The 27,864-nt window shown below is 35.6% G+C and overlaps 10 protein-coding genes across 10 annotated transcripts; 6 read left to right on the top strand and 4 right to left on the bottom strand. All coding sequences in view use genetic code 12, as the record gives it.

The window, feature by feature from the left end:
* Window positions 1–89: 89 nt before the first annotated feature.
* Window positions 90–4,172, top strand: SPAPADRAFT_67833 (uncharacterized protein; the record flags this gene model as incomplete). Its single annotated transcript, XM_007376533.1, has 1 exon — window positions 90–4,172. One exon carries the CDS (start codon window positions 138–140, stop codon window positions 4,095–4,097), a length of 3,960 nt encoding a protein of 1,319 aa, XP_007376595.1.
* Window positions 4,173–4,446: 274 nt separating this feature from the next.
* SPAPADRAFT_62420 (cornichon family protein) lies at window positions 4,447–5,211 on the top strand (the record flags this gene model as incomplete). Its single annotated transcript, XM_007376534.1, has 2 exons — window positions 4,447–4,534; window positions 4,698–5,211. The coding sequence occupies 2 exons, from the start codon at window positions 4,518–4,520 to the stop codon at window positions 5,089–5,091; spliced, it is 411 nt and encodes a 136-aa protein (XP_007376596.1).
* A 4-nt stretch (window positions 5,212–5,215) lies between these two features.
* SPAPADRAFT_51792 (uncharacterized protein) lies at window positions 5,216–6,718 on the bottom strand (the record flags this gene model as incomplete). Its single annotated transcript, XM_007376535.1, has 1 exon — window positions 5,216–6,718. One exon carries the CDS (start codon window positions 6,716–6,718, stop codon window positions 5,216–5,218), a length of 1,503 nt encoding a protein of 500 aa, XP_007376597.1.
* Window positions 6,719–8,562: 1,844 nt separating this feature from the next.
* Window positions 8,563–9,166, bottom strand: RPS12 (40S ribosomal protein eS12; the record flags this gene model as incomplete). The annotated part of the gene is made up of 1 exon (XM_007376536.1): window positions 8,563–9,166. The coding sequence occupies one exon, from the start codon at window positions 9,114–9,116 to the stop codon at window positions 8,685–8,687; it is 432 nt and encodes a 143-aa protein (XP_007376598.1).
* A 615-nt stretch (window positions 9,167–9,781) lies between these two features.
* SPAPADRAFT_141384 (GTPase-activating protein) lies at window positions 9,782–11,794 on the bottom strand (the record flags this gene model as incomplete). Its single annotated transcript, XM_007376537.1, has 2 exons — window positions 9,782–10,341; window positions 10,399–11,794. 2 exons carry the CDS (start codon window positions 11,792–11,794, stop codon window positions 9,782–9,784), a joined length of 1,956 nt encoding a protein of 651 aa, XP_007376599.1.
* A 1,111-nt stretch (window positions 11,795–12,905) lies between these two features.
* On the top strand, window positions 12,906–13,814 carry MET8 (bifunctional precorrin-2 dehydrogenase/sirohydrochlorin ferrochelatase; the record flags this gene model as incomplete). Its single annotated transcript, XM_007376538.1, has 1 exon — window positions 12,906–13,814. One exon carries the CDS (start codon window positions 12,906–12,908, stop codon window positions 13,812–13,814), a length of 909 nt encoding a protein of 302 aa, XP_007376600.1.
* A 29-nt stretch (window positions 13,815–13,843) lies between these two features.
* PRO2 (glutamate-5-semialdehyde dehydrogenase) lies at window positions 13,844–15,157 on the bottom strand (the record flags this gene model as incomplete). The annotated part of the gene is made up of 1 exon (XM_007376539.1): window positions 13,844–15,157. The coding sequence occupies one exon, from the start codon at window positions 15,155–15,157 to the stop codon at window positions 13,844–13,846; it is 1,314 nt and encodes a 437-aa protein (XP_007376601.1).
* An 899-nt stretch (window positions 15,158–16,056) lies between these two features.
* SPAPADRAFT_140785 (aminophospholipid-translocating P4-type ATPase) lies at window positions 16,057–19,455 on the top strand (the record flags this gene model as incomplete). The annotated part of the gene is made up of 1 exon (XM_007376540.1): window positions 16,057–19,455. The coding sequence occupies one exon, from the start codon at window positions 16,057–16,059 to the stop codon at window positions 19,453–19,455; it is 3,399 nt and encodes a 1,132-aa protein (XP_007376602.1).
* A 1,160-nt stretch (window positions 19,456–20,615) lies between these two features.
* Window positions 20,616–22,157, top strand: GCD2 (translation initiation factor eIF2B subunit delta; the record flags this gene model as incomplete). Its single annotated transcript, XM_007376541.1, has 1 exon — window positions 20,616–22,157. The coding sequence occupies one exon, from the start codon at window positions 20,616–20,618 to the stop codon at window positions 22,155–22,157; it is 1,542 nt and encodes a 513-aa protein (XP_007376603.1).
* Window positions 22,158–22,398: 241 nt separating this feature from the next.
* On the top strand, window positions 22,399–27,828 carry ECM29 (Ecm29p; the record flags this gene model as incomplete). Its single annotated transcript, XM_007376542.1, has 1 exon — window positions 22,399–27,828. One exon carries the CDS (start codon window positions 22,399–22,401, stop codon window positions 27,826–27,828), a length of 5,430 nt encoding a protein of 1,809 aa, XP_007376604.1.
* Window positions 27,829–27,864: the final 36 nt, after the last annotated feature.

The following is a 27,864-nucleotide window of genomic DNA, read 5'->3' on the forward strand; positions in this document are numbered from 1 at the left end:
TTTTTCATTTGTATAGCGCTTAATTTGAAATGTAAACAAATAGATTTCACACCCAAATACAAATCAAAAACAACTAGTTAACTTCTACCACAAACAATTTACGTCTCATACGGACAGATAAGTACTACGCAATATCTATGACTAGCACACTACGTAACAACACACCGTTGTCTACTGTTGTCAATGGAGATCCATTAAAATTGGATCTGGATCAAGAGAATCAACCACCATCACTGGACGACAATGTTAATACAATAATGAATGAAAAGAAGTTCATTCAACAATCAAATGTTCCAGAACCAATCAATACTAATTCTATGTTGCCTAAGCCCAAAAAGGCAGCCTCAATATCCAATTTAAGACCCATTGATGAAGATCATGAACTTAGTCGCCAACAATTGTCTCCTCCACAACCACTTCTACAAGTTCCTTCTTCTTCTCATTATTCAACAATACCCACTTTATCTGAAAAACCACCATCACCACCTCCTGTAGTAACAGCAGATCGTGCAGCAGTTACTTCACTGTCCCAATCTACATTCACATTGAAAGATATCAACTTACAACCAGAAGAGGAACAACTGTTACCTGAATCCTCTCAAGATCTCTCAATTTTAGAACAATCATCCCCTAGACATAGCCCTATCAAGAAATCAGCCTACCAAGCCAAATTGAGATATCACCTTAACCAAGACTTCTCTGCCAACGACAAAAGTTCATTATTTCTTCCACCAGGCGAATATGGGCCAACCACAACAAAATCACCTCCTCCTTCCATTCCTAACACCTTCAAATATAAATCACATCCTAACGCCAAAACCAAAACTAAAATAGGAGCTGAGATTTTAGAGGAAGAAGAGGAAGATCAGCATAAATCGACTGGAACAGCAGATTGGATGCCCTCGGTATTAGGGGACAGATGGATCTCGGAAACTTCCCATATGCAACCAACTCCATTATCAACCCTGAACCTGGATCCAATACCTTCGGTAAATTCGAATGAATTTAATTCATCAGTGAGAATAACAAAGAGCCAGCCAATCCTTCTCAAACAGCCTAGTTTTGCTACCACTATGATTCATAATTCTAAAATCGACACCCATGAGACTGCAGAATGGAAACGTGCTGCCGAAGAGTATATCAACAAACAGCACCAAAATAATTTTGCCAACATTTTCCAATCAATAGATTCGACGGGCCAAAAGCAACCAGTTACCACCACCACCACCACTGCCAAGTCAACACACTCGTCAACATTATCCACTCCCATTGCCACTTTGAGTAGGCAAATGATTCCTGAGCAGCAGCAACAACAACAACAAGAACATGTGGAACAATCGCCGTTGAAGTTATTTAGAAAAAACTATGACACATTCACCAAAAAGGCTCTTCATGGCTTGTTGGAAAATCTCTCAAATAAATCAAATGTTAATACACCAACGTCGGGAGATTCAAAGAACGTACAAGAAAATAGGCCGCATACTGTAGAGGCGGTACCTCCACCAGCACTAAATATTGAGTCGGTCCGTCCGAACCTGGAACAACACAATATACCACCTAATATTAAGGATTTTACAAAAGATGGTCACTATAATGAAGCACAATATATGCAGAATGCCAATAATGTTTTCCTGAATCTTAAAAAAGGATATAGGGCCAGTAGTTATAATATTGGTCAGGGTAAACTGCATACTACAGCTACATCAACTCCACTTACTAATAATGTCAGAAATATTGAAGAAGAGATTAACGAATACTCATCATTTTCGAGTGGGTTTAATAGCAAAGAAGACGACGAACATGAAAGAGTTCCAGATGAACTAGGAGAAACTGTACATGAAGATGTTGACTTGTATACCCAAGAAAGTACTAGGTCAAACAGTACTCAATTTGAAAATGATTCACAGTATACTTTTGATGAAGATTATGATGATAATGGAACTATTACCGAGAGAACACAGAGATTAAGTAGTCCACATAGAATTCAAGTTAATAATCATGGATTTAATAATGCTCCTTCTGTGCACTACATGAATTTGGAAGCAGAGAATGCTGCATTGAAGCAAAGAATAGAAAATATGACCAAATTGCAGCCTCTGCAACTTCAGCCAACCCAACAATCACAACACCAACCGCAACATCATGAAGTTTCTATTGTATCCGATGATAATGATGATGACAATGGTCTTGTAATACCAAAGTGGAAGAATATATCTCAACTCCATTTGGAACCATCACCTAAGCATTCCAAGAGTCAAGTGATAAAGGGACATGTGGTACCTGACAGAAATTTACCTAAGGAGTACGGCAATATGATTTTTGATGAAAAGACTATGAAATGGCAAGAAAAGAAGAATAGTGTTCATTATACTTTGGATTCTATTGATGATTTGACTGCTACCCAAAATTTAACCTCCCAGCCTGAAATATCATCTCAACTTCATAGCTCGCCCATTAAGAAGCATATGTCCAAAAAAACACCAACAAAGAAGAAAAGATCGACAAACAAACTAGAAGTTTCATTTCATCTTCCAAATGCTGATTTATCCAATGCTAAATCATCCCAGAACGCAAGCTATGATGTCACTCGTATGTCACAATTGGAGGACATGACGTTTACCCAATCCCACAAGCAGTTGATTTCGATTATTAACGAAGTTTTGGAAGGTGAAGAACATTGGGAACGGATTAAGCAAATTACTTTAAGTCATTTTGACTTGGAAAACACGAAGGATTTAGACCAGTTTCTTCCTGGTTTACAACGTCTTGATATTTCAAATAATCAGATACAGTACTTGAGTGGAATCCCTTCTCGAATTTTGGACTTGGATTTACTGAATAATAACATTAGTGATATAACTTCATTTCGCGATTTATCTGATTTGCTGATGGTTGACCTTTCTCAAAATTCACTTGTTCGATTGAATAATCTCAGCCGTAATATTCATTTGAGCGAGTTGCACCTAGCTAATAATTCCATTGTTAGTCTAGATGGATTGCAAGAATTGGTGAAACTAACTATTTTAGACGTATCAGGAAACAAGCTTAGTGGGAAATTGGACTTCAGTCAATTTTATTGGCCCAATTTACAAGTATTGAATATTTCCGATAATCAAATAACTAGTCTTGTTGGATGGGAAGAGGTTACAGATTTAAATGTGTTACTTGCGAACGATAACCAGCTTACAAATTTTGTAGCTGCTCGTCCTAACTACAGCTTAAAGAAGTTGGGGTTGAAATTCAACAATTTGAAAGCGATTGATATTGACAAACTATTTGATTTGAGAACGTTGAGAATTGATGGGAATCAATTGGAACATATTAGTAGTCTAAAGAATTTACATAATATCGAGGATATTTCAGCCAAGTCACAAAGTCCAAACGTATTATCCACTATTGTCGCATCGACTCCTCGTGTTTCTAATCTTGATTTATCTGGGAATGGGTATTATTTCAACAGTCCTATATTTCAACCAACTCCATTGGGTGCAGTCACCAAGTTAACACTTTCTGCCCTTGGTCTCGAAGTTATTCCCAGCACTTTCGCAACATTATTCCCCAGTGTTATTGACTTAAACTTGAACTTTAACAAATTAAATGATATTTCCCACCTTGCTAGTCTCAAATTAAGAAAGTTATATCTAGTCGGAAATGAACTCCCACGAAAGCCACTGATTTCAGATTCTCTAGTTTGCACATTGTACAACAGTCTCCGCAAATCTAGAAGCAGTTTAATCTCATTAGATCTCAGAATGAACCCGCTTACACATGATATTTATCCTTATGTGATCAGTCCTGATGAGCTCGATGCGCCAATTCAAATTGAGAATGTTGAGGATATTGATGGATTCCTTGTGCATTATGAAACAATTAAGAAAACTAGTGATTTTGTAAGAAGAGATGAAGAGTTCTTGATAAAGAACCAGACTAATATAGTTGTTAGACGACGTGCAGAGTACGAGATGTTTTGCGTCGGGATGTTCCCAGGGATGAGTAAATTGGATGGGGGTCCTTTGACGGAACCGAAGAGGGGCGAATTGCTTAAAAGTGCAATGGTTGAGTTTGCTAGAAGGAAGCAATTAAAGGGTAAGGAATAATGATAGAAATATATATATGTATGCCTTTTATGTCTTTAGAGCTTAGAATACAAGTTTATTTATTTTGCCGCAAAAGTATAGTAACTATTCTTCAATCATCAATCTCCTTTCTATTCAATCAAATTTCTGTATCATTTGTGAGAAGATTACATCTGGTGTAATATTGGGTTTTGCAATAATTAAATTGTTAATGTGCTCGTATACAGCAAATCATAGTTGATAAGCAATGATGGTATCACTTGGAGGGTATTTCCAAATTAGGAAATCATAAAGATACTTTCACACAAGTCACAACAAAAAAAAAATCTTTTTTTTTTTTCAACGGAACGAAGGATAACTTTAATGAAGCGAACGGCAATAAATAAAATCAGGCACCAGATCATTTCATTTGTCGTAATCATCACATAATCAACAGAAACAATGAATGGAGAAAGTTGGTATGTATTACTCTTTGTACTACTCACGTTTATTTACTGGAATTGATTTGCAAGTTCTGAGATTCCTTGATACACACTGTCGATGAAGGTCCATCGATAAGGAAGTTGGAGTGAGCTTCAAAATATGCCAAATTCCTAAACAAATGTACTAACATGTATCCAGGTTATTCATACTTGCCGTTGTGGTCAATGCAGTAAACTTGTTCTCTCAAGTGTTTTTCACCATCATGTATTCCGATTTGGAATGCGACTACATTAATCCAATTGAATTATGTAACAAATTAAACCCTTGGTTCATTCCAGAAGCTGGTTTACATGCATTCATTTCCATTTTATTCTTGGTTAATGGTTACTGGTTCCCATTTGTCTTAAACTTGCCATTATTGGCTTATAATGTCAACAAGTTTATCGGTAAGAACCACTTGTTGGATGCTACTGAAATCTTTAGAACTTTGTCTAAGCATAAGAAGGAAAGTTTCCTTAAATTAGGATTCCATTTGTTGATGTTCTTCTTTTACTTGTATAGAATGATCATGGCCCTTGTCAATGAAAATTAAATGGGCCATTACAGGAGGTGAATAGAAGGTTGCATCCAAGAAATTCTTCCAGCAAGGATTTAAGACAGATCTATATACTCATATGTATCATGCTTGTTATTTAATAAAATATCACATCTATTAACTATAATTTTTCATTCATCTTCGTAAGCTTGTTGCTAACACATTTTAATTTAGGAAGTATCCCCATCTCTGGATTAACTACACGGGATAATCGATTCAATGTTAAATTTACTTCAGAATCGCACGATATTGAATCACCAGGATCAGTTTCTGCTTGCTTCAATGTACTTAATTGACTGTGAATAAGATTTACTTCTTCAGCTTCCTCTATAGTCTTTCTTGCTCCAATCCTCAACCTATTCATCTCATTTCCAACATTAGTATGTTCTTTTTTCAAATCCAAAATCATCTGACGATATTGGTTCTTTTTTCGTTGGACATTGGCAATCTCCAATGAAAGATCATCAACAACAGCGTATAAATCTCGCATTTTATCCAAATGCAACATCGCCACTCTTTTAAATCCACTATGTAACATATCTTCGTCCAATGCTTCAGAAGTGGGTCGAGGTTCATGAAGCTTGAACAAATGACGCAATACGTCAATTGTATGCACTCGAAATCGTTTATTAGGGGCAAGCCGCCTCTTGGAATCTTCAAGTCGTTGAAAATCGACAGTAAGTGGTTTCTGGGTACGCGAATGTTTGGTTTGGGATAAAGGGACGGGTTTACCAGTCGGTGTGGGTGCAGGTGGAGAGGAAGCATCCGTATCCAGATAGTTTCGGTCATGGGTGTCATCTTCTGATTCAGAAGTTTCTGAATTTGAACTAACTGGATTTATAGTTCGCTGAGAACGAACACTTCTCGATGTCATGGTACCTATTGGAACTAGAGATTGTGATGACGTTTCTATAAGTGGTTCTTCTTCATATTCATTGTTCAGTTTACTACGTCTTCTCAAATTACGTGTTTGAACAGTGGCTTGGCGTCCACTAATAATTTGCTTTCTTTTCTTTGGAGCTGAATGTTCCTCTTCCTCTACTCTTTTCCTTGTTCGTTTAGAACCTGCATCTCTTGTTTTCTTTCTGGAATCATCTTTTACCTTATCAACATTAAATTGTTTCTGTCGTGAATTGACCTTTTTCCGGGCTTGCTCTATATCATTGGTGACTCTTTCTTGAGACCTTGATAACTTCGAAAGCAATCCACCAATAGGTAGGGTTTTAAGGAGTGAACTGGATTTGGTTCCAGTTGCTGGTTTAAAGTGACGCATTGATACTGCTTCTTCCTCTTCTTCTTCATCGTCCTCATCTTCCACTTTATAATCATCATCTTCCTGTTCGTCCTCTAGTTCTTCTTCATGTTCTTCTATACTTGGATCAAGTCTATTATGATCAATTTCAATTCTAGCTTCAGCAAGATCTAAAGAAGTGTTATTGCTCAAAGTAGATCGCCTCCTTGTTCGTGGTAAGTTCAAATCGTCTGGTTTCACAAATGCTGATTGCAACTGTTGTAACATCCTTCCTCCTTTGGGAGAGTTTATCTTCAAAGTAACTGAAGAGCGAATACTTCGTTGACCCAGTCCTCTTACTCTTGCCTCCCTTCTAAGTGTTCGATCTTCCATTAGGTATTGTATGGCCTAGTACTTGCTTTAGTTGTTTGTGTCTAGTGTTTGTTTATACTTTTTTTTTGTTATGCGCGCGCACCCCATTACAACAAGATTCTCATATCTTGATTTGTGTGTGATAGGCGTTCCGAATATATATGAGGATAATGGTGTAGATTTGTATGCGATCGTAAAGCATAGGATTGAATCACATTACATAGAAACTTTTAACCAGGAGGTATTAGGACTAGGTTAATTGAGCTTTGCATATCTCTTTTATTATACTTGCAACCAGAGTTGGTTCAGTTGTTTTTCCACAACTAAAAATAATTCGCGTCACACCAGGCTTCCTTATATGAAAACTGTAGTATCAGACGTGGCTGATAGCAGCTACTTGAATGGAGTTTCATATAATATGGTTATAAAGAACAATACAGCCAATTCAGTGCTAATAGGTCTGGGTGTACCGGAGTTGTGCAATAGTGGTACAAACCAAGGCGCGGAAGGCAACCAATGTACCACTCCAGAAGCTCCAAAATGCATATCACTTACGGAGCAGTACTTATACTTTCATGATTTCTTAATTGGTATATTCAGTAATACAATTGTAGTTCCTTTGGGCATTTCTAGACATGTACTTCACAAACTCACAGACAAAAGAAATGTACCATGCGAGGTCACTTTCGTTCCAACAACAGAATAGAAATGTCATTTGTTGCGACAACCTTGTTTTAGAGAAGTACACGAGCCTTAGACTATTTTGTCTAAAGTCTCCACAAGGTAATCTCATAGGGAGAAAGGATGATGATATCCCCTTATAGGATCCAATCAAGGAAGAACTTGTTCAATGGTTGAAAATAGTAATGGCCAGAAATCCAGCAATTGTGTCTATTGATAAGTCACTTGACAGAACACCAATTCCAGAGCAAATTTTTGAATATTGGACTTCACTATATGTCCTTCATGATTGCTTTAAATCAATTAAATTCAGTGCAGGTCACCTGAATTATATTAGGAAATGCTCTATTTGTTGTTCAATTGTTGATACCTTTTCTAGTTAATTTTCTGATTTTTTTTCTTTTGTAGATGCTGCAAAATCATTAAACCAAAGAAACAGCCACCCATAGATGAAATAAATTAACATATAAAGGGATCAGATGGTGTCAAAATGTTTACATGTACATGCGATGACTACAGAAGCCGATTTATGATTTTGTTCCAATGAACAAAGACATATTAAAGCTCATTTATGTAGAGATAATATGGGAGCGTTTCTTCCGCAAGCAGAAGTGGAACGGTATTGGAAAGGCCCAGACAACAATAAAAGCTATAAATGTATTTATTTAAGTTGTGGCAGAGAAAAGTATTCATCACCTTCCGTAGTTAGAGAACATATTCTAGGTCATTTTAGAACTAAACCATTTAAGTGCAAATGTTGTTGGAAACAATTTTCTTGCAGTCGCATCAGGGATAGACATATGAATGATTTTTGCAAGCTAGTTAATTTTTAAAACTGACTTGATGTTTATTATGTAGAATCAATGAAACATATAACCAGGTAGCTGATAGCCGTTTAATATGCTATTTCAATGATAGACCATTTCTGAATGTAACTTAGATTTATAATATAGTATTATCTATATATATCGTACAAAGTTACATTGCATTTGATACCACCAGATCAACTGAATTTGCACATCTAGGGGTAATATATTCTTGCATCAAAATAAAGAAGAGAGATTGCCTGTATATCACTTATGCTTTGGCTAGATTAATCTTAAAAACACCGAGGGGGGCCTTCCTTCTTGCAACTCCCCCACTTGGTAATAAACATAAATCATAAAATACACTTCAAAAAGATTCCCATAGTAAACCGTTTGATTAAAAATTATAAATTGATATACAAATACAAATTCACTATTGCGTGCTCAATAATGATTATAAATAGTATGAATCATCATTCATACCTATTCATCTAAATCATTTATTGTTGAGAAAAGTGTTCCAATAAGATGTTTCTTTCTTCAGAATCAGCACCCCAGTTCTTAACAACAACACAAGAAGCACCAACAACCTTTCTGGCGTTACCTTCTCTGTCTAATTGACATAAACCGGCCCATTCACCCAATAACTTGGCATCGGAAACCTTGATCAATGGGATCTTTTCTTCTGGTTCGTTACATAAAGCTTCAACCAACTTAATGATGGATTCTTCAGTAACAGAGTCACATAAGACACATAATTGAGCTTCTCTCTTAGATAAAGCCTTAGAAGCTTCTCTTAAACCACGAGCTAAACCATCGTGAACTAAGGAAGTTCTTAAGACAACCTTTAAGGCATCTTCGATAGAAATGGAACCGGATTCTTGTTCAACGGCAACTTCTTCGACAATTTGTTCTTGTTCAACGTCAGACATTTTTGATTTGTATAGACTTCTTCGACAGGTAAATTTGATTACTGCTCAGTACTTTCTAAAAGGAAAGAAAAGAAACATTGGTTGGTACTGGATATTTTTCATTCTGACCTGCCTGGTGCGAATCGCATCCACAAGACAAAAAAATTTTTTTTTCAGAGAAAGCCATTTAGGGCTGCTGCCCTATTGATATCTTGCACGTGATACATGTTAAATGGCTGCGAAAAGTATGTACCACAACTTAATGTTCAGAGAAACTGGTAGAATTTGTTGTATTCAGGCTATTAGCGCATTATAAACTGTTTCGGTTTTTGATATAATATATTAGCTTGTGTCCTTCCTTTAATTGTATATACGTTCTTTATGATTTTGGTAAAATAATTGAAAAAAGTATTAAATAAGAGCTAGTATCAACGATCATCGACCTGGAGTTATTGCTCAAATTATATCCTATTATTAGAGATCAGAAGGTATGGCAAACATTATACAAGCGCTCTAAATATTTATCAACTATCATTGAAGTGAACTAACCATTACACAAATAATACTAGGTCAATTTAACAAAAATAATCTATATTTATTATTAAACTTTACTATGAACAAAAGAATAAATATGGCAGCGCGCCGGATACAGTTACAAGAATTAAAACAAGGTAAACAAGCACCGATTACAACTCCATTTGATCCACACCAAATGGCTTATGATCATCATCACTATCATCCTCAATGACATCTTCATCAATTGCATCTTCATCCATTCTACCACCACCTACAATTCCACCAAGTACTTGCCCCAGTTGGTTGACTTGAGGTTGTTGAGGTTGTTGATGGTCTTGCATTTCTTCATCATCATCCTCGAAATCAACATCAAAGAAATCATCATCTGTTCCGGTAACTCTTGCATATATTTGTTTGACATTGGTAATGATTCCATCATAACTTAACTCACTGGATGGCATATTACCAAAAATAATCATATCTTCATCATCAACACCAGTAGGTACCTTTTTACAAGTTATACTATTGTTAGGATTAGCTTTGAAAACATTCGATAAATCAGGATTAATGTAGGTTTGTTGAACATATCCTACTTTACAAACAATTTCCACCTTTTCCTTAGGCATAAAATTAGCCAAGGAACTACCTAATTTGAATGAATCAGCCATGGGTGTTGTTCCAGCAGAGAATAAATCAATGTCGTCTAACACATCAGGAATGGTGCCAGGTGCTGGACTTCCTCTAGTATTAACAGGAGCAGCAGAAGAAGTAGCAGCAACAGCTGCACTTCCTCTTAATAAAGCCATTTCCATTTTTTCAAATGCACATTCCAAGTCTCGTTTAGCCCGGGCAAGATCTTGCTCACATGTATGACTATACCATATAGATTGACCTTCAGGACACACTCCTGAATCTCCATTTTGAATTATAACTTGTACTGCACTTTCATTATCTGTTGGAAGAGAATGTGGCGGGAATACCACAATCGCAGCAGATGCCAGTTGTGGTGGGTCCATCCATTCCTTACAATCACGTTTAACTACTGTAATTAAACGAGTGATATAATATGAAGGTAAACTTTCAGTCAATTTTTGATAACTTGGAACTAGAAACTTGGGGATTTGTGTAGGTGAAATTATAATCTTTTCATTAACTTTTATGTTTGAACCATCACTGAAATGCGCGGTCTTCGATACTGGATCAAAATCAGTCATTGTCGTAGATAATTTATATGTTGTACCTGCAACTGCTGCACTTCGGCAGAAACCTTGCAGGATCTCACCTGGACCACCAAATTTAGAAGTCATACATGGAAATTTACCATAACAATCAAATGAAGAAAGGAATCTTCTAATTCTGATGACTGCTTCTTTAGTTGTAGTTTCTTGCTTATTACATAAACCAATGGAATAAACTAATTCATTGATTTGAGATTCTTCTAATTTAAATTCCTGAGTCAAGAATTCATGGATTGGACGATTCGAATATTGTTTAACCAATGCTCTTCTAACGTGTTCTTCTTCAATTAATATAAATTTCAAAAACTTCATTAAATTTCTCTTTGTGATTAAACTTAAGGTCTTATCAGTGAAAATATCATGCTTGGAAGTTGAGTTGGTAATTTTCTGTTTAAAATCATCGTTTTCAAATACATGGAAATTAGCCAAGCTTTGAAATTCCAAATATCTATAAACTCGAGATTGAATCAACAAGCTTAATAAATCTGATTGACAAAACATAATTTTCGGAGTTAAATCAATACCATAGTCTCTCAGGGTATACTTGTTGGATCTCTTACCACCAGGAATATAGATTTGTGCATCTTTAAAGTGATTAAACTTTCCTTGATTAACATCAACACACCATTTCTTCAATTGGTCAATTGTTAAACACGAGGAAGAATCTCCGTAATAATGATTGTTATCAATATGTAAAACTTGAGTACCCTGCCATGCCAAAGCAGCTGCAAGGATACTTTGAGATAATCCAGTACCGATAATGACAACATCACATTCTTCCAATTTTAATGGTGACATTTCTTGAGGAGTTTCTAAACCAGCCAAATGAGGAATGACTGCTGGTGTATATGAAGTAGAAGGTCTACGTTCAGCCATTGACTGACGGCGTTCTCTTTTGGAAAAGGACGATGTTGCAGTTGGGGTAGAAGAGATTGGAGTAGCCATGGTGGGGGAATTAGAATTGAGGCGGACGTGGGTAACCAAAAAAGTGTGGAGTAATTGGGTCTTGTGCTCAAATTGACAAGATTAAAACGCGACAAAACAGTAGTCTTATTAAAGAATGGAACTTTCAGAACCGATATGTATATGTGTAGTGTAAACCAGGTTTCCAAATTTATGACTGTGTTGTAAAACGTGTGTGGGATGTGCTTTTTATTATTGTGTTGAGTTTATTCTCTTTGTTTCTATACTAACATAATTTTCTAGGGCCCACTCAAAATTTTTTGTGTTTTCGTTGTCGTTGACCTCACCACTCACCACCACCGCGAGTGCCGCAATACAAAAAAAATTTTCCTGGCTGTGGTGGGAAACGTTGCTTTAGTGAGAAGAAAAATTTTTCCCTATCAGTTATGAACACAAAAACTAAAATTAGCAAAAAAATAACTGATAGCGGTATCACGTGATATATTCCAATTAAGATAACCTCATTAATATTAGATGATAACTCAGGCACTAAGTTGTTCATTGTTACATTGGATTAGATTGAATTTGAATTTGAATTTGATTGGATTGGACGATAGTAGTCGAGGAATCTAAAATGGTGAGTTTTAAAACGCCGAGAACTCATTCGTTGGTTGCCATGTATACCAATGAAGATCTTTGTGCAATTAACTAAAAATGGTATAGACTTACCCCTATATTGTATGGTTTAGTTCTATAATCTGGTGTCAGTAGACAGAAATTTCGCCAAATTAGATACTGATACAACTTGTTGGTTTCTTTTGGTATATTTTTCGAAACAAACACGTTAATTTCTTTCTTTTCCATAAGGTATTTTGGCAACACTTTAGAATCAGGTTTGGTGCGGAATATACCCCCCCCCTGCACAATATCATCCAGTCAACCAATTGGAACATAACACTTTACGCAAAGTATAGATATACCTACCTGATAATGTCAATTGAATAAGGCAAAAGAGCAAACATTGGGAGATGTTTCGCTTTACATTCTCATACTACGCCATCGTCTCAGAACCCTTTTTTACAACCAAAAAAAAAGATCCAAACTTTAATTCAAACACCGATCTGACTTTTATCCCTTACACCAGATATCAGCCATGTCGCATGAAATCGCTAGACACCTGAGAATACCCCAATTGAGACACCCTAAAGAGTCACAATCACAGCAAATCCCACAAACACGTTCGTTACTCCTTGCATGGCAAGTACGTAATAAGCATTGTTTGGTCATTGGGGCCGGTGATGTCGCTCTTTCACGTATTGAACATTTAATCCGAGCCCAGGCTAAGGTCACAGTAGTCACAGGAGATTCCAAAATCCATCCTGAAATCACTAAATTGAACCACCAAGGTAAACTATTCAGTTTAATTGCAAGGAATTACCATTCCAACGACTTAACCCTTTATGAAAATATATCTATATCTAAAGATATCGATTTAATTACTAAAGAAGATTACGAAAAAATCAGTCATCTGGTATACAATGAAACTTTTGCGATTGTGTGTTGTTGCATTGACGATTATGAATTATCAACAAAGATATACTATCAATCTAAACTACTTCGTTTGCCTGTGAATATTGCAGACAAGCCAAATTTATGTGACTTTTACTTTGGATCCATGATAAACCAAGACAATTTACAAATAATGATAAGCACGAATGGAAAATCACCAAGATTGTCCCGTTTAATTAAGGATAACATAGCCAAAGAGTTACAGGATGTTGATTTTAATCAAGCAATTGAAAACTTAGGGTTGATTAGAAGTAGATTGCGTGAAAAGGTGTTAGAAAATGACGATTTGGTTAGTATAGATGCAAGAATGACTTGGATAAAAACGTTGACTGATTTCTTTAGCTTGAAGCAGTGGGCTGAGTTAAAGTTGATTCCTGAATCAAGTGCTCCACCGTACGACAACCAGTTTCAATACGTTGATAATATTATTGCCTATTTCCCAAGCTATCCCCCAGAAGACTACGATGAGTTTGTAAAAGCAGTAATACGCTAAAAATTAATATGTACTTATAAAATATAAAACTAAAGTTTAATATCTTCATGAATAAAATGCTTTCTACCTCCAGCACCGACATATTCACTAGCAATATGTCCATCACCCTTCAAATGATATTGATAACTCATTAAACCTTCTAACCCAACTGGACCTCTAGCATGGATCTTATTGGTACTTATACCTACTTCAGTTCCGAAACCATATCTGAACCCATCGGCAAATCTTGTAGATGCATTCCAGTAGATACCAGCAGAGTCAACTCCATGTAAGAACAAATTTGCCTTGGCTTTATCTTCAGTAATAATACAATCAGTATGTTTAGAAGAATGCAAATTTATGTGGGCGATTGCGGCACTAACATTGTCAATTAGGTCAACTGAAATGTCAAGAGAAAGCCATTCCTTGTCGAAAGCGTCTTCCTCGGCATCTTTAATATATTCAGATTCGCCAATGGTTAAGATTTGCTTTACTTGTTCAGTAACATGAATAGTTACTTTTGCAGCAATCAAAGTTTGCAAAATTTCATTAATTTGTTCAACTGGAATATTCTTATTAAATAACAATTGTTCAACGGCATTACATCCAGCTGGGTAGTTAGTCTTTGCATCAACCACAATTCTCTTGGCTTTCACTATGTCAAAGTTTTCATCAACGTAAATTGAGCAGATACCATCAGCATGTCCCAAGACTGGGATCTTGGTGTTTGATTTGATGTTTCTAACTAATGCGTTAGATCCTCTTGGAATAACCAAATCGATATACTTATCTTGACTCAATAAGTCAGCAACGTCTTCCCTACTTTGAATCAATTGAATGGCATCCTTAGGAACGTCAGTATCTTTAGCCAAAGTTTCATTAACAATATCACTCATGATTTTGAAAGTTTGATAAGATTCCTTACCACCTTTCAAAATAGCAGAATTACCAGACTTGATAGCCAAAGCAGTAATATTAGCAATAACTTCAGGACGGGATTCAAAGATGATTAACAAGACACCAATTGGTGCAGTAACTCTATACAAGTTTAAGCCCTCATCTATTTTCTTGGCCAAGGTGATTTTACCCACCGGATCTTCTAAGTTTGCAACATCAAGAATACCTTGCAACATACCATCATATTTACCTGGCAGTGACAAGTCTAATCTTTTAATAAGCGAGCTAGAGAACTTGTGTTCAATTGCTGCATCCATATCTAATTTATTAGCTTCTAACACTTGATCCTTATGTGCGGCAAGAGCATCATGGATCTTTTGTAATGCTGTTGATCTTTGGGTGTTGCTGAGGGTCTTGAGTGAGGAGAAGGCAAGATTAGCTGCCTTGGCAATGGACTCTGCTGACATAGTTATAGTTTAATAATCAATAAGAGGAACACAAGATGACTCAATTTTCAAGATCCTATCCTTTTTCTTTCTTTTTTTTCAGGAATCCGCTAGCAGGCTCCGTTGCAGGAAATTTATTGTCGCAAAGATCGACCATGTCGAAAAGTGAAATCAATGTCGCAAGTGTAAGTCGCAAGCGTGTATCTATTTTTTTTTTTCTTAGTTTCTGTAAGTGTTTGTTGGCTGTGTACATATTGATCAACCAGATCACCACTTACAACGTGCACCAGCTAAATCAGGCTTAATACTTCAAAAAATACACTCAATTCATTCAAGTATTTCATTAATCAGTTCTACTGATATCTAGGACAAGATCACAAGCATATTATACTGACGAAAAACCTCGCCCCACCATGTCAAATAACTATCGTCTGTCAAATTCACCACCAGCTAATCCTTTCTCTGATACTTCTGCAACACATCATCAACAACAGCTGTCTCAATTGATAGATATAGATTTAGATCATGCATCTAACCCATATGCTGATGATTTCGAAATTGGTGCCTCTACTGCATACCCTTCAGCCCAAAGAGCAGACCCTTTTGCTGATCAGTTTGTTTTATCCGACGATGAAGACGATGACGCAGAATATGCCAACCACCACCAGCAGACATACACTACTACCAGAACTCAGCATGCACCTTGGCTGAATAATCATGAAACTTCTCAGCAGTCACCAGTTCCCGGGTTTAATTTTGGTAGACGTGGTGAGTATGTTGAAATGAATAACAATGTAACTGACACGCCGCGAGATTTCGATATTCGACATATTTTCCGGAAAATCAGGTCAAAGGTAACAGGGAAACCAGGAACCCTGTCTGATTCAAAGTATCCGTCAACGCCTCGTGAGATTCATATTATGGATCATGGATTAAATGCACCTTATGGATACTATGGGAATTATATCTCAACTACAAAATATAACTTTGCAACTTTCTTGCCCAAGTTCTTATTTGAACAATTCAGTAAATATGCTAATTTGTTCTTTTTATTTACAAGTATTATTCAACAAGTTCCACATGTGTCACCTACCAATAGATTTACAACTATAGGGACATTAATTGTTGTGTTGTTGGTTTCAGCAATTAAGGAAATTATGGAAGATATTAAAAGAGCAAATGCAGATAAACAATTAAACAATACCAAAGTTCAGGTTCTTGATGCTGAGTCTGGATCATTTGTATGGAAAAAGTGGATTAAAGTTCAGGTGGGGGATGTTGTGAAAGTCAATAACGAAGAACCATTCCCAGCAGATTTATTATTATTAAGTTCGTCTGAACCAGAAGGGTTATGTTACATTGAAACTGCTAATTTAGATGGTGAAACTAACTTAAAGATCAAACAAGCTAAAACAGAAACAGCATATTTAGTCAACCCTCGAGATTTGCTTTCTGATTTACATGATGCGGAAATCGTTTCAGAACAACCAAACAGTTCATTATACACTTATGAAGGTAATTTACGTAATTTTAGAAATGGATCTGTTAGGGATATCCCATTTACACCCGAGCAATTGCTATTACGTGGTGCTACCTTGAGAAACACTCAATGGATTCATGGGGTTGTTATTTTTACTGGACATGAAACAAAATTAATGCGTAATGCCACTGCTACACCTATTAAACGTACTGATGTTGAACGAATTATTAATTTACAAATCATTGCTCTTTTCTGTGTGTTGATTACCCTTTCTTTGATTTCTACCATTGGAAATGTGATTAAGACAAGAGTTGATAATAGTAGTTTGGGCTATTTGTATATGGAAGGAACCTCCACTGCCAAGTTATTCTTCCAGGATATTTTAACCTTTTGGATTTTATACTCAAATTTGGTTCCTATTTCATTGTTTGTTACTGTGGAATTAATTAAATATTACCAGGCATTCATGATTGGTAGTGATTTGGACATGTACTATGAAGAAACTGATACTCCAACAGGGGTTAGAACATCGTCTTTGGTTGAAGAATTGGGTCAAATTAACTATATTTTCAGTGATAAAACGGGAACATTAACTAGAAACGTTATGGAATTTAAAGCTGTGTCTATTGGAGGAAAATGTTATATTGAAGAAATCCCAGAAGATGGGTATCCACAAATTGTTGAAGGTGGAATTGAAATTGGTTTCCACACATTCAATGAATTGCATCAAGATTTGAAAAACACAAACACTCAACAATCAGCAATAATCAACGAGTTTTTAACACTTTTAAGTACTTGTCATACCGTCATTCCTGAAATTACCGAAAGTGATAAAATTAAATATCAAGCTGCTTCTCCTGATGAAGGTGCTTTAGTTCAAGGTGCTGCTGATTTAGGGTACAAATTCATCATTCGTAAACCAAGATATGTTACGATTGAAAATACCTTGACTACGATGCAATCGGAATATGAATTGCTTAATATTTGTGAATTTAATTCTACAAGAAAGAGAATGTCTGCAATTTTCAGATGTCCTGATGGTGTTATTAGATTGTTCTGTAAAGGTGCGGATACGGTTATTTTGGAAAGGTTACTGGAGGACGAACCACAACCATTTGTCAATTCCACTATTAGACATTTAGAAGATTTTGCAGCCGAAGGGTTACGTACATTATGTATTGCTCTGAGAATCATTTCTGAAGAAGAATATGAAAGTTGGTCAGCCACTTATTATGAAGCATCTACAAGTTTAGATGATAGATCCGACAAATTGGATGCTGCAGCCGAGTTAATTGAAACTAACTTATTCTTGCTTGGTGCAACTGCAATTGAAGATAAGTTACAAGATGGAGTTCCTGAAACTATTCACACATTACAAAATGCTGGTATTAAAATTTGGGTCTTGACTGGTGACAGACAAGAAACTGCTATTAATATTGGTATGTCGTGTAAATTGCTCAGTGAAGATATGAATTTGTTAATCATTAACGAAGAAACCAAAGATGGTACCAGAATGAATTTACAAGAAAAATTAACTGCTATACAAGATCATCAATTTGATAACGAAGACGGTTCATTTGAATCTACCCTTGCGTTAATCATTGATGGTCATTCACTTGGCTTCGCTTTAGAATCAGATTTAGAGGATTTGTTTATTGAATTAGGAAGCAGATGTAAAGCTGTTGTTTGCTGTCGTGTATCACCATTACAAAAGGCATTAGTGGTCAAAATGGTTAAACGGAAAAAGAAGAAATCATTATTATTGGCGATTGGTGATGGTGCCAACGATGTTTCGATGATCCAAGCAGCCCATGTTGGTGTTGGTATCAGCGGAATGGAAGGTATGCAAGCAGCAAGAAGTGCCGATATTTCCATTGGTCAATTCAAGTACTTGAAGAAATTATTATTAGTTCACGGAACATGGTCATATCAACGTATTTCCAATGCAATCTTATACTCATTCTACAAGAATATTACCTTATATATGACACAATTTTGGTTTGTGTTCACAAATGCGTTTTCAGGTCAATCTATCATGGAATCTTGGTCATTGACATTCTATAATGTCTTCTTTACTGTTTTACCACCATTTGTCCTTGGTGTATTTGATCAATTTGTTAATGCAAGATTGTTAGATAAATATCCTCAATTATACCAATTAGGTCAACAAAGGAAATTCTTTAATGTTGCAGTATTTTGGAGTTGGATTACCAATGGATTCTATCACAGTGCTGTGATATTTTTGTGTTCGTTTTTGATTTATAGATATATGAATGTGTTATCTACAGGGTTGACTGCCGATAATTGGTCTTGGGGTACTGCAGTGTATACAACGTGTACATTGACTGCATTGGGTAAAGCAGCATTAATTGTTTCATTGTGGACAAAATTTACGTTAATTGCAATTCCCGGTTCATTTATTTTCTGGTTATTATGGTTCCCTATTTATTCCACCGTGGCACCAATGACTAAAGTATCGCAGGAATTACGTGGGGTATTAAGAGCCACTTATCCATCTATTACTTTCTGGTCAATGATATTTGGAGTTGCTGTGTTGTGTTTATTAAGAGATTTCGCATGGAAGTTTTATAAGAGACGTTATTCACCTGAGACCTATCATTATGTTCAAGAAATTCAAAAGTACGATATTCAAGATCAAAGACCAAGAATGGAAGAATTCCAAAGAGCGATTAGAAAAGTTAGACAAGTTCAAAGAATTAAAAAACAGAGAGGTTTTGCCTTCTCGCAAGTTGAAGGACAAGATCAAGAAAAGATTGTTAGATTGTATGATACTACTAAAAAGAGGGGAGTTTTTGGAGAATTGAGTGAGAGTACATAATTATATAATTAATTTAATAAGTAAAATAAACTTAATAGCTGTTTAGGTATTTGATCTATACTATACAACAGAAATGGCACCGTGATAAAAAGGGATTAAAACAATAAAGTGAATCAATTCTTTACAAGTTCACATCAGGTTTAGTCTATAATATTCAGACAACTTCAATCTGTTGTTCTTATTTCCACCATATTAGAAGTACCATTGCGGAGATGCAAATAACAGAACTGTTTGTAATGGTTGATTGAAATCCTGAGAAATAGTGATGTTTTTTTTACCTACCCCAGAGTAGACTCCCTACTAAAATAAAAGCGTAATGAGTCACGGATTGATTGTTGGGAATATGCTGTATTTGCATAAATAGTCCGAGTTTCGTATAGAGAAGGAGGAGTAGGGGGAGGATGTTCGTAATGAATAAAAGAAACCCCAGTTTTGATTGTTTGGCAGAATAATAGGAAAGGATAGAAATTCAGACTAGGTGGGTATATTCAGATTTAATTGCCGATTAATTGACGGTCATTGAATACATTCAACAAAAACATGTGTTGTACATTCACTGTTACGTTTAAATTTGCTAAGAATACAAATTTGATTTGTTTCATGGAGATTCATCTGTCTACCTATATTGATTCTTATTAAAAAAGTTAATGGTTATCAAAATAGTTTTGTTTCTATTTTTTTTTTTTGCAACACTTTTGATTTGTGATTCCATATAATACTATGCTCATTTTACGTTCCTACTGGCAAGTGAAGTAATTCCTCGAGACAATGGCAAACCAAAATTACGAAAACATACAGTTTAATGTTTGTATTTACCTTTTATAAAGCTGGGAAAAGACGTTTCAAGTATTAACCAAAATCTCCCTTTTGTGGTGTAGCATACAACAATACGTTATTGATCCTTTATCTAGAGTCTTTGTTCTGAAGGTGCTATCTATTCCGAACATTAACTTTGACCACTAAGGTTTTAATTGAAATCGAGTCAAATTTACGTAGAAAGGAAAGATCCTGTAGCACAATTGATATTATTGTCAGCTATAATGACAACTTGTAAATATTGATCTAGGTGCACGACCCAAATTAGTCAATATGGTAAATTTTTTTTAAACTTCATTTGACAAGCAATACTTGAATCTAGGTCAACCAGCACAGACAACAACATGTCAGAAGAAGCCAAGACTGCTGCCGTTCCAGCAGTTACCACAACTGCAGGTAACTCTGCACCTGCTGAATCTAAGCAACTTTCTAATAAGGAACTCAAGGAATTGAAGAAGAAGGAAAAGGCAGCTAAAAGAGCAGCGCAAAAGACCGCCATAGGTATTACTCCTGAACAACAACAAAAAATGGCAGAACAAAAGATTGAAAAGAAGAAACAACAAACTGCAACTGCCACCAACTTGAAAAAACAATTAGATCAGACTTTACTTAAACCTGATGTTAGAAAAGTTCCACATTTGTTCGGACATTTAGAAACCAGAGAACAACGTAATGCTTCAAGTCCTTCAATATCCCACATTGTTCATCCTGCTATTCTTTCATTAACTTTGAAATATTCAAATTATAAAGTTGTTGGTTCAACCTCCAGAGCCAAGAATATGTTGATTGTTTTTAAGAAAGTTATTGAAGATTATGTTACTCCTGCAAATACTACTTTAACCAGACATTTAACTGGACATTTGTCTCACCAAATTGAATATTTGAAGCTGGGTAGACCATTATCTGTGTCTATGGGGAATGCCATTAGGTGGTTGAAGCAAGAGATTTCTAATATATCTATAGACACTACCGAAGCTCAAGCTAAAGAAATACTATGTCTGAAAATTGATGATTTTGTCAAGGAAAAGATTGAATATTCAGATAAATTGATTGTCGACATTGCTTCTAAGCATATCGTGGATGGATGCACAGTTTTGACCTATGGACATTCGCAAGTATTGGAAGAGTTGTTCCAATATTGCGTTCTCGAACAAGGTAAAAGGTTTAATTTGATTATTGTTGATTCCAGACCATTGTTTGAAGGTAAAAAGTTGTTGAAGAATTTAGTAAACACTTTTTTACCTGATGACGATATTAATGACTTGGAATCAATCAATAGTGCAAAATTCAGAATGCGTGAACCTATTACCAAGAACCATATCAGCGTGCACTATGTTTTACTCAATTCTTTAGCCTCTACACTTTTAAGAGATGTTGATGTGGTATTTTTAGGTGCTCATGCCATGTTATCCAATGGTCGTCTTTACTCAAGAGTAGGTACTGCTTTGGTTGCTATGATGTGTCATACAAGAAACATTCCAGTATTGACATGTTGTGAATCAATCAAATTTTCAGATAAAGTACAATTAGATTCAGTTACTACTAATGAATTAGCTGATGCTGATGATTTAATTCGTAATATAGATTCAAAGAAACCACCACAAAAGAAGTCATTTGCATTGGAACAATTCATAAAACAACAAGAAGAACAGAACAAGCCTAATAAACAACAAAACACCAAGAAAGGAACACAAACTCCTACTGAGGAATCTAATGAAGATGAATCAGAACCATTAAAGAATTGGAAGGAAATGAAGAGTTTGAATATATTGAACATCTTGTATGATTTGACTCCCCCTGAATATATTGATAAAGTAATTACTGAATTAGGTTCCTTACCTCCAAGTTCTGTTCCTGTTATTTTAAGAGAATATAAAAATACATAGTTAATAGAATACATATATTGAAAATTCTAACATATACAAGGTGTATGCCATAATCTTTGTAAATTCCAATAGCTAACTTGAATCGTAGATCGAACCAGATTTTGCCATTCTGGTTGCAACTGGTGATTTATCAAGTCCTGCGATTTCGCTTCCCCAACCGCCACCGCCACTGGAAAAATTAAAAGTATATTGAGACTACAATATTTTTACAACCAAACTTAAACTTGCAACACCACAGAATATGGCTGAAGCTGAATTGTCCTTGGTCAACAAGGCAGAATTACGAATTGCTTTAGCCTCAACAGATGAGCAATTCCAACATTCGTTAAGTTTATACCTTTGTCCCATATTATTAAAGTTGTCCAGTCCTCATGTCCAAGTAAGACAAGCAGTGCTTAAGATTGTACAACATTTGATTCCTAGAATAACTGCCGCTAGATCAATTACTTTACCTATAGATGCCCTCGTTCAACAGGTTAAATCTCCAAGAGTGGGCCCTGGTGTTGATGCTGGTTCAGTGCAGCTTTATTCTACATTATTCATATTTAGAGGAATTGATAGAATAACAGATGAACAAAGAATAAAATTGGTTCCTGATATCATTGACAATATTCATTTGTATTCTGATGCCATTAGAGCAAGAATGTTTAGTATTTTTTCAAAGTTGTTAACATCTTGGAAAGCTCCATTTAAAGGTACAGACGAATATGACGCTATGCGTACCACCTTAGGATTTGACAAGAATGCTGAAGTTGAAAAGTATCTTTCGTTTACAATTGCCAAGTTTTTGTTATTATTACCCGATTCCAACAACAAAGCAACCCCTGGTTTAAGCTTGCAGGATAATTCATTCTTTACATCCAATGCTGGAGTTACATACAAAACAAGAGAAGAGATATTCACTACAAAACGAAACTTACTTGAATTCTTGAAAGCGGGATTTCAGAACGACCAATTGGCATTACCATTACTTGTTGCTTCCGCCGACCCTTCTTCAAGTATTAACGAATCAGCAGAAGGATTATTCAAAAGATTGAATATTGAATTGGATGATGTAACTATATATGGAAATGTGTCGTTGATTGATCATTTGGTGTTATTATTCTTGGGCCAACCAGGTATCCCAGCTGTTGATTCCAACTTACAATACAAGATTTTGCGAGTATTAATCAAAAGCACGCGGATTAGATTGCACCCAGAAATATCAGTAATTTCTAAAACTGCATTGCATTCTGATAATCCAAGAATTCGTCAGTTGGCAATAACTTTCATTAGTTGGTTAGGTCAATCCGATAATGTCAACCAAGAATTGGAACAGTTTAACTTACAAATGGTAGGTGAATTACGAAATGATATTATTTCAGAAGGATGGCCAAGTATGGAACTCCAAGGGAAAGTTAACTTTGCTCAACGTATCAAGGATCGTCAATTGAAATATGAAACCTTGGGAAATATCTTGAAATCATATCCTCAAATTATAGATTGGTCGTTCATTGAATTCTTGTATGGATCTTTAGAAGGTGATCAACCAGAGTTAAGAGTTTCCATTCAAGATGCATTATCTGGATTATCGATGCATTTATCGAAGTTGTCACAGGAAAACAAGTATTTATTGAAGCGATTAGCAGCCAAATATTTAACAGCTTCAGCCGATAATGTTAATATCAGTGCATGCAGATATATCGCCATCAAGCATATAAATTCAGCATTCCCTTTTGAAGATTCAGAAACAAGATTTTTGTCGATCTTGGGTTCATCTAGGGAAAATGCTCCAGAGACCATTGAAGAAGCTCAGAATGGAATTCATCCTTATTGGTTTAATATTCGTCAAGTTAATTATACTACTGGTTTTAAATCCACATCATATTTGCTTGGTCAAGAAACTAGCGTTATATTTCCGTCATTCGGAGCATTTATGAATGTTCTTACTGAAGAGATTGACAAAGCAAAATCAGTTCAAAATAGCAGTATCTTCAAATCATTACCAACTGCAATTTTGTTTGCTCAACAAGCTTTAGTCATGGAAAGCATTAAAGGTAATGAAACTGTTATAATTCCCGATCAGGATTGGGCGGTTAGATTGGACAAGGCTATTGAAGTTAATGACAAGGTACGTAATTTAGTAACTCAACACATGGAGAACATATCTATCCACGAACCAATTGTTCAATTATTGAATCTTTGTATTGATGCATTGATTGGTCAATCTACACATACTGTGCCAACAGATACGACATATGGAACTATTCTTTCTCGAATTATTTCATTTTCGTCCTCACCAATTGTTGAATTTTTGATTCCTCGAGTTGCTGAACTTGTGGCATTATTGGATAAAGTACATGATGAAATCACAATATCGCAGATTTGTAAAGCTATAGGCATAATCGCAACACATCCTTCAAATGTGAATTCATCGATCAAAGAGCTTGTGGTTGACTTGGGTTTGAATAACAAAACAAACATTCTTGCTGTTAGTTATATTATCTCTCGATTATACTTACGTGATCGTGTGAATATTATTGATGAAACCACATTAGTTTCTCATTTGGATATTCTTGAAAAGATGCTTCAGGAGCAGGGATCGGCCTATTATTCTGCTTTAGACTCTATTTCCCAACTATCCATGTTTGGAGTTCTTGGACCTATTCAAAATCAAGGTCTATCCAATTATGTTACTACATTTAAAAACATAATTAAATTGAAAGTGAAAAAGATTGACGAAAAGTCAGTATTAACACTTGGATACTTGATACTTGCAAACAATAGAGACGCTATCGAAGGATTATCTGAAGACGAACAACTGATTTATGATACCCATATTTCTAAGCAAATTGAGTATATATTCACATCTGCTGAGCTGTTGACTATTGCAGCTGCTGGATGGGACTCGCTGGTCTTGAGCAAACAATTGGATATCCCGGGCGAGATTGTGAAATATATTCCTAGAGATACTTCTAGGGCTGGCATTATCTTGGACTCTGTTCTTGGGGCTTGTAAGAACACTAAACCAGCATTAAGAAGAGCCGGTTGTGTGTGGTTATTATCTTTGGTTCAACACTGTAGTAAGTTGGAAGCTATCACTAGTCGTGCTGGAGAAATTCATGTGGCATTTATGAAGTTCCTCGCTGATCGTGATGAATTGATTCAAGAATCGGCATCTAGAGGTCTTGGTTTGGTTTATGAACTAGGTGATGTGGAGTTAAAGGATACTTTAGTTAAATCATTATTGAAATCATTTACTTCAACTACTGATTCAGTAAAGATTACAGCAGGAACAGTTGAATCCGATACACAATTATTCGAACCTGACGTATTAAAAACAGATGATGGTTCAATCTCCACTTACAAAGATGTGTTGAACTTAGCTCAAGAAGTTGGTGACCCTACTTTAGTTTATAAATTCATGTCACTTGCAAAATCTTCAAGTTTGTGGACATCTAGAAAGGGGATTGCTTATGGATTAGAATCTATTCTTTCACAAACATCACTTGATAGTTTATTAGCCAAAGATTCTTCTATGTCCAACAGATTGATTCCTAAATTGTTTAGATATAGGTATGACCCAAATGAAGGTGTAGCTAAGTCAATGAATGATATTTGGAACTCGTTAATTAAGGATACATCTAAAGCGGTAACTGCTAATTTGGACCCTATTCTAGCTGAGGTATTAAAGAGTATGGGTAGAAAAGAATGGAGAGTTAGACAAGCAGGTACTGCTGCATTGAATGATTTGTTAACCATGGTTGAAGTCGAAGATTATGAAACTAAATTGGATGATATTTGGACAATGAGTTTTAGAGTTATGGATGATATCAAAGAAAGTGTTCGTAAGGAGGCAACTAAATTGACAAAAGTGTTAACCACAGAATTAACAAGATTACTTGAATCCTCTAGCTATAAATTGAAAACGGAAAAGATTTCTGGGATTTTGTCTATTTTAATTCCATTTTTCTTGGGGAACAAAGGGGTATTAAGTGATTCTGCCGATGTTAGGAATTTCTCATTGGAAATTCTTCTGAAGTTGTGCAAATCCAATAACAAGGCAATTAAATCATATGTTCCTGAATTAATTGAAAATTTTATCTTGTTGTTTTCTAGTTTGGAACCAGAGGTTATCAATTACTTGGCTTTAAATGCTTCTAAGTATAATATTGACAACAATGCAATTGATGCCAGTCGTTTGACAAGTATTGGGAAATCCCCCTTGATGGAAGTCACCGAGACACTTCTTTCCCAACTTGATGATTCCAATCTTCCAGAATTTATAATCCGTTTAGAATCTGCAATTAAGAAAAGTGTGGGGCTTCCATCAAAAGTATGTGGATCTCGTGTGATTGTTTCATTAATTATGAATCATTATCAAGTTATTAAACCATATGGAGACAAATTACTTGCAGTTTCTCTGGCACAAATTAAGGATCGTAATGATACTATTGCTTCAAGTTATGCGGGTTCTTCTGGTTACTTGTGTCGAATTGCATCAACAAACTCTATACTCAAATATTCTGAAATGATCAAGAAGATGTATTTCGAATCTGAAGATGACCGATTCCGTTCCATTTCCTCAGTTGCGGCGGACTCAGTTTCTAAGTATGCTGGTGATAAGTTCGATTTAGTATCTTCAGCATTCCTTCCCTTAGCATATATTGGTAAATTTGATGCTGTTGAACAAGTAAGGGAAAATTTCGATAGAGTGTGGATCGAGCATTCAGGAGGTAAATCAGCCATAAAGCTTTATCTTGCTGAAATTGTTGACTTGATTAAAAAGTACATTCAAAGTAACAAATTTGAAGTGAGAAAAACGCTAGCAAGAACATTAAGTGACGTATCTAAATCTATTGACAATCTTAATGAATTTTCAGAACCATTAATTCATGATATATTGCTGGTTTTACTTGAAGCAAATAAAGGGAAATCATGGGAAGGTAAGGAGTTAATCTTTGATGCATTGGTATCATTTGCAATCTTATCCAAGTCATATATTTCTCAGCATGAAGACGTCCATCAAGCTATTGAAAAAACCGTGACTATTGAAGTCAAGAGAAGAAACAAAGAGTATCAGAAACATGTGGTTTTAAGTGTGGGAAAGTATATCCATGAATTCCACAATGAAGAAGTTGTTGATTTGTACATTCAGATCATGGGTAAGGTTCTCAGTGACGGATATTACCAACTGGATGATGACAGTGATGTAGAAATGGATGAAGTTGAACCCATTACTGTTAAGGAAAATATTAACCTTGAAGAAAGCAGGTTACATCTCTTGCAAAACCTTACTGAAGCATTCTATATTCCGGTAAATGACTCCTTGTTTACATTTGTCTTCAATCAAATCAAAGAAATTTTTCAATCGAAAATCATTGCAAATACGTGGAGGTCCAAGGTACAAACTTCTGAAATCTACATTGCCATTATTGATATTCTTAAAGATACCAAACTTAAACCTAATCAAGTGGAGTTTCTATTGAGAACATGGAACTACCTCAAGTTACAAAGCTTATTACCAGAATCAATTGAAAATGTTAAGATTCAATTCATTAAGTTGTCATATGCGTTGATTAAATACTTAACTATTGACGATGCAAAGGTCATCAAAGAATCGCTCGAGGAATTTGCTAAGAACGAACCATCCAGTATAGTGTTAACTGAGCTCCGAAATGCTCTAGCCTAAATAGATGTTTAGAATATAGGATTAACTACAAGTCAA

The sequence above is a fragment of the Spathaspora passalidarum genome (genome assembly GCF_000223485.1).
Source record: "Spathaspora passalidarum NRRL Y-27907 unplaced genomic scaffold SPAPAscaffold_5, whole genome shotgun sequence".
Lineage (NCBI taxonomy): Eukaryota > Fungi > Ascomycota > Pichiomycetes > Serinales > Debaryomycetaceae > Spathaspora > Spathaspora passalidarum.